Source organism: Cyclopterus lumpus, chromosome 16, assembly GCF_009769545.1.
Source record: "Cyclopterus lumpus isolate fCycLum1 chromosome 16, fCycLum1.pri, whole genome shotgun sequence".
Lineage (NCBI taxonomy): Eukaryota > Metazoa > Chordata > Actinopteri > Perciformes > Cyclopteridae > Cyclopterus > Cyclopterus lumpus.
This window is the reverse complement of record NC_046981.1, coordinates 1,405,477-1,412,976: the sequence shown is the minus strand read 5'-3', so window position 1 is coordinate 1,412,976 and position 7,500 is coordinate 1,405,477. Positions and strand designations below refer to the sequence as shown.

At 44.6% G+C, this 7,500-nt stretch overlaps 1 protein-coding gene across 1 annotated transcript in view; it reads left to right on the top strand.

Annotated features, from left to right (window-relative positions):
- The window catches only part of si:dkey-22o22.2 (neural-cadherin), a 92,155-nt gene that overhangs the window by 55,355 nt on the left and 29,300 nt on the right, over positions 1 to 7,500 (top strand). Inside the window, exons 5-6 of the mRNA XM_034554267.1 lie at positions 3,376 to 3,487; positions 7,266 to 7,500. The exon at positions 7,266 to 7,500 is cut by the window's right edge and continues 15 nt beyond it. Of these exons, the coding sequence (XP_034410158.1) occupies positions 3,376 to 3,487; positions 7,266 to 7,500 (347 nt within the window). The remainder of the gene's footprint in view (positions 1 to 3,375; positions 3,488 to 7,265) is intronic.

Here is a 7,500-nt window from a genome sequence, read left to right as displayed (position 1 = left end):
CTCTATGTGTGTCTCTGTGTGTGTGTGTCTATGTGTGTGTCTCTATGTGTGTGTGTGTGTGTATCTATGTGTGTGTGTGTCTATGTGTGTGTGTGTCTCTATGTGTCTCTATGTGTGTCTCTGTGTGTGTGTGTCTCTGTGTGTGTGTCTATGTGTGTGTGTGTCTATGTGTGTGTGTGTGTGTCTCTGTGTATGTGTGTGTGTGTGTTTATGTGTGTGTCTCTATGTGTGTGCGTGTGTCTCTATGTGTGTGTGTGTGTGTCTCTATGTGTGTGTGTGTGTGTGTCTATGTGTGTGTGTGTCTCTATGTGTCTCTATGTGTGTCTCTGTGTGTGTGTGTGTGTGTCTATGTGTGTGTGTGTCTATGTGTGTGTGTGTCTATGTGTGTGTGTGTGTCTCTGTGTGTGTGTGTGTGTGTGTGTGTTTATGTGTGTGTCTCTATGTGTGTGTGTGTGTCTATGTGTGTGTCTCTATGTGTGTGTGTGTCTCTATGCGTCTCTATGTGTGTCTCTGTGTGTGTGTGTCTCTGTGTGTGTGTGTCTATGTGTGTGTGTGTGTCTGTGTGTGTTTATGTGTGTGTCTCTATGTGTGTGTGTGTGTCTATGTGTGTGTCTCTATGTGTGTGTCTGTCTCTATGCGTCTCTATGTGTGTCTCTGTGTGTGTGTGTCTCTGTGTGTGTGTGTCTCTGTGCGTGTGTGTCTATGTGTGTGTGTGTCTATGTGTGTGTGTGTCTCTATGTGTGTGTGTGTGTCTCTATGCGTCTCTATGTGTGTCTATGTGTGTGTGTGTCTCTGTGTGTGTGTGTCTATGTGTGTGTGTGTCTGTGTGTGTGTGTGTCTATGTGTGTGTGTGTCTGTGTGTGTGTGTGTCTATGTGTGTGTGTGTCTATGTGTGTGTGTGTCTATGTGTCTGTGTGTCTATGTGTGTGTGTGTCTGTGTGTGTGTGTGTCTATGTGTGTGTGTGTCTCTGTGTGTGTGTGTCTCTGTGTGTGTGTGTGTCTCTGTGTGTGTGTGTCTATGTGTGTGTGTGTCTCTGTGTGTGTGTGTCTATGTGTGTGTGTGTCTCTGTGTGTGTGTGTCTCTGTGTGTGTGTGTCTCTGTGTGTGTGTGTCTCTGTGTGTGTGTGTGTCTCTGTGTGTGTGTGTGTCTATGTGTGTGTGTGTCTATGTGTCTGTGTGTCTATGTGTGTGTGTGTCTATGTGTGTGTGTGTCTCTGTGTGTGTGTGTCTATGTGTGTGTGTGTCTCTGTGTGTGTGTGTCTCTGTGTGTGTGTGTCTCTGTGTGTGTGTGTCTATGTGTGTGTGTGTCTATGTGTCTGTGTGTCTATGTGTGTGTGTGTCTATGTGTGTGTGTGTCTCTGTGTGTGTGTGTCTATGTGTGTGTGTGTCTCTGTGTGTGTGTGTCTCTGTGTGTGTGTGTCTCTGTGTGTGTGTGTCTCTGTGTGTGTGTGTGTGTGTGTGTGTGTCTCTGTGTGTGTGTGTGTGTGTGTGTGTGTCTATGTGTGTGTGTGTCTATGTGTCTGTGTGTCTATGTGTGTGTGTGTCTATGTGTGTGTGTGTCTCTGTGTGTGTGTGTCTATGTGTGTGTGTGTCTCTGTGTGTGTGTGTCTCTGTGTGTGTGTGTGTCTCTGTGTGTGTGTGTGTCTATGTGTGTGTGTGTCTATGTATGTGTGTGTCTATGTGTCTGTGTGTCTATGTGTGTGTGTGTCTATGTGTGTGTGTGTCTCTGTGTGTGTGTGTCTCTGTGTGTGTGTGTCTCTGTGTGTGTGTGTCTCTGTGTGTGTGTGTGTGTGTCCTCTGTTTGTGTTGCTTGAAGCTTTCAGACATTTGAAGAAATGTTTTCCGTCTCAAGTTGAATCCTCTAAATATTAAATTCTTGTTTCGCCCACTAGACGGTGATGAGTCCTTTCCTCCTTTCCTCCTTTCCTCCTTTCCTCCTTTCCTCCTTTCCTTTGACTATTTATAAACAACACAGAAGCATTGGTTTAAACTATATATATATATATATATATATATATAATCCTTGACAAAGAAACATATAAATACTAGTATAAAAATAATGTAAACATTACAATTACAATTAAAAAATAGAAAAATAAAAAATAGAAAAAAGTAAAATAGAAATGTTATTATATTTAAATGTATTTAAAAAAAATAATATAAGTTCCAAAATTTAAATTACAAAATTTAAATTCCAACATTTAAAATAAAATAAGGGGATCAGTGCTTCGTGGTCGGTGGGTTTAAATCGGCTTCACGGGAACAGAACATGTAGTTTGAGCTCCGTTAGGGAGGCTTCAAGGAAAGGAACTAAGGAAAGGAGACGTCTTCATCATGTCACATGAGTTATTCTGGAGGACGAGAACTTTAAAGGAAGATGTTTATGATTTCATCAGGTTGGTCTTCCTGTGTTTGGAAGGAACAGATTATGATCTTTTTTTAGATTACGGTGATTTATATAAACAGTTTTCTCCACAAAACTCATCACTTTTAAAAGTAAATAAACATCTTGAATCGTGTTATTGATGAACTCTACAGGTGTGAAGTGGGTCACATGATCACAGAAGATCAATCATTAATTAATCATTAATATCTCCATCAAATTGATCATTAACATTCATCATTAATAACTCATGGATCAATAACCTTCATAATTAATAACTCATGGATCAATAACATTCATCATTAATAACTCATGGATCAATAACATTCATCATTAATAACTCATGGATCAATAACCTGTCATAATTAATAACTCATGGATCAATAACATTCATCATTAATAACTCATGGATCAATAACATTCATCATTAATAACTCATGGATAATAACCTTCATAATTAATAACTCATGGATCAATAACATTCATCATTAATAACTCATGGATCAATAACATTCATCATTAATAACTCATGGATCAATAACCTTCATAATTAATAACTCATGGATCAATAACATTCATCATTAATAACTCATGGATCAATAACCTTCATAATTAATAACTCATGGATCAATAACATTCATCATTAATAACTCATGGATCAATAACATTCATCATTAATAACTCATGGATCAATAACCTTCATCATTAATAACTCATGGATCAATAACATTCATAATTAATAACTCATGGATCAATAACCTTCATCATTAATAACTCATGGATCAATAACATTCATCATTAATAACTCATGGATCAATAACATTCATCATTAATAACTCATGGATCAATAACCTTCATCATTAATAACTCATGGATCAATAACATTCATCATTAATAACTCATGGATCAATAACCTTCATCATTAATAACTCATGGATCAATAACATTCATCATTAATAACTCATGGATCAATAACCCGATCTGACCCTCAGGTGGTGGTTCAGGTAACGGATGAAAACGACTGCACGCCAGAGTTCCTCCACGCCATCTACACCAGAGACCTGGTACCTGAAAGCATCGCAGCTGGAAGCTCCCTGTTGCTAGGTAACGCACACCGAGACACACACAGTGACACAGAGACACACAGAGACACACACAGAGACACAGAGACACACACAGAGACACAGAGACACACAGAGACACAGAGACACACACAGAGACACAGAGACACACACAGAGACACACACAGTGACACAGAGACACACAGAGACACAGAGACACAGAGACACACACAGAGACACAGAGACACACACAGAGACACAGAGACACACACAGAGACACAGAGACACACAGAGACACACACAGAGACACAGAGACACACACAGAGACACAGAGACACACACAGAGACACAGAGACACACACAGAGACACACAGAGACACAGAGACACACACAGAGACACACACAGAGACACACACAGAGACACAGAGAGACACACAGAGACACACACAGAGACACAGAGACACATACAGAGACACACAGAGACACAGAGACACATACAGAGACACACACAGAGACACACAGAGACACACACAGAGACACAGAGACACACACAGAGACACACAGAGACACAGAGACACACAGAGACACAGAGACACACACAGAGACACAGAGACACATACAGAGACACACACAGAGACACAGAGAGACACACAGAGACACACACAGAGACACATACAGAGACACACAGAGACACACAGACACACAGAGACACAGAGAAACACACAGAGACACACACAGAGACACACACAGAGACACAGAGACACATACAGAGACACACACAGAGACACAGAGAAACACACAGAGACACACACAGAGACACACACAGAAACAGAGACACACACAGTGACACAGAGACACACAGACACACAGAGACACACACAGAAACAGAGACACACACAGTGACACATACAGAGACACACACAGAAACAGAGACACACACAGAGACACATACAGAGACACACACAGAGACAGAGACACACACAGAGACACATACAGAGACACACACAGAGACACAGAGACACACACAGAGACACAGAGACACACACAGAGACACACACAGTGACACAGAGACACACAGAGAGACACAGAGACACACACAGAGACACAGAGACACACACAGAGACACAGAGACACACACAGAGACACACAGAGACACAGAGACACACAGACACACAGAGACACACACAGAAACAGAGACACACACAGTGACACATACAGAGACACACACAGAAACAGAGACACACACAGAGACACATACAGAGACACACACAGAGACAGAGAGACACACACAGAGACACAGAGACACACACAGAGACACACACAGTGACACAGAGACACACAGAGAGACACAGAGACACACACAGAGACACAGAGACACACACAGAGACACAGAGACACACACAGAGACACACAGAGACACAGAGACACACACAGAGACACAGAGACACACACAGAGACACACAGTGACACAGAGACACACAGAGACACACACAGAGACACAGAGACACACAGAGACACACACAGTGACACAGAGACACACACAGAGACACACACAGAGACACACAGAGACACAGAGACACACACAGACACAGAGACACACACAGAGACACAGAGACACACACAGAGACACACACAGAGACACACAGAGACACAGAGACACACACAGAAACAGAGACACACACAGAGACACAGAGACACACACAGAGACACACAGAGACACACAGACACACACAGAAACAGAGACACACACAGAGACACAGAGACACACACAGAGACACACACAGTGACACAGAGACACACACAGAGACACAGAGACACACACAGAGACACACAGAGACACAGAGACACACACAGAGACACACAGAGACACACACAGAGACACAGAGACACACACAGAGACACACACAGTGACACAGAGACACACACAGAGACACAGAGACACACACAGAGACACACAGAGAGACACACACAGAGACACAGAGACACACACAGAGACACAGAGACACACACAGAGACACACAGAGACACACACAGAGACACACACAGAGACACAGAGACACACACAGAGACACACACAGAGACACAGAGACACACACAGAGACACACACAGAGACACACACAGACACACACAGATACACACAGAGACACACACAGAGACACAGATACACACACAGAGACACACACAGAGACACAGAGACACACACAGAGACACACACACAGACACACACAGACACACACAGATACACACAGAGACACACACAGAGACACAGATACACACACAGAGACACAGATACACACAGAGACACAGAGACACACACAGTGACACAGAGACACACAGAGACACACACAAAGACACACACAGAGACACAGAGACACACACAGAGACACATACAGAGACACACACAGAGACACAGAGACACATACAGAGACACACACAGAGACACAGAGACACACACAGAGACACACACAGTGACACAGAGACACACACAGAGACACAGAGACACACACAGAGACACACACAGAGACACACAGAGACACAGAGACACACACAGAGACACACAGACACACACAGAAACAGAGACACACACAGAGACACAGAGACACACACAGAGACACACACAGTGACACAGAGACACACACAGAGACACAGAGACACACACAGAGACACACAGAGACACAGAGACACACACAGAGACACACAGAGACACACACAGAGACACAGAGACACACACAGAGACACAGAGACACACACAGAGACACAGAGACACACACAGAGACACACAGAGAGACACACACAGAGACACAGAGACACACACAGAGACACAGAGACACACACAGAGACACACAGAGACACACACAGAGACACACACAGAGACACAGAGACACACACAGAGACACACACAGAGACACAGAGACACACACAGAGACACACACACAGACACACACAGACACACACAGATACACACAGAGACACACACAGAGACACAGATACACACACAGAGACACACACAGAGACACAGAGACACACACAGAGACACACACACAGACACACACAGACACACACAGATACACACAGAGACACACACAGAGACACAGATACACACACAGAGACACAGATACACACAGAGACACAGAGACACACACAGTGACACAGAGACACACAGAGACACACACAAAGACACACACAGAGACACAGAGACACACACAGAGACACAGAGACACACACAGAGACACAGAGACACACACAGAGACACACAGAGACACAGAGACACACACAGTGACACAGAGACACACAGAGACACACACAAAGACACACACAGAGACACAGAGACACACACAGAGACACAGAGACACACACAGAGACACAGAGACACACACAGAGACACACAGAGACACAGAGACACACACAGTGACACAGAGACACACACAGAGACACAGAGACACACACAGAGACACACAGAGACACAGAGACACACACAGTGACACAGAGACACACAGAGACACACACAAAGACACACACAGAGACACAGAGACACACACAGAGACACAGAGACACACACAGAGACACAGAGACACACACAGAGACACACACAGAGACACACACAGAGACACAGAGACACACACAGAGACACAGAGACACACACAGTGACACAGAGACACACACAGACACACACACACAGATACACACAGAGACACACACAGATACACACACAGAAACACACACAGACACACACACACAGACACACACAGACACACACAGACACACACACTCACACACAGTGTACAGACTAATGTGTTCATAACGTCCTTCTCCCCTTCAGTTCGGGCCCGTGACTGTGACTCGGGCGTGAACTCTGACCTTTCTTACTTTGTTGACGGAGAAGACTTCGACATCTCATCTGGGGGCGTGGTCAGCTCCGCCCGTCGCCTTGACTACGAGCGGCCCAATCACATCTACGAGTTCGTGGTGGTCGCCGTGGACGCGGGGACCTCCCCCCGCACGGGGACGGCCTCGGTCCGCATCCGAGTCACCAACACCAACGACGAGGAGCCCGT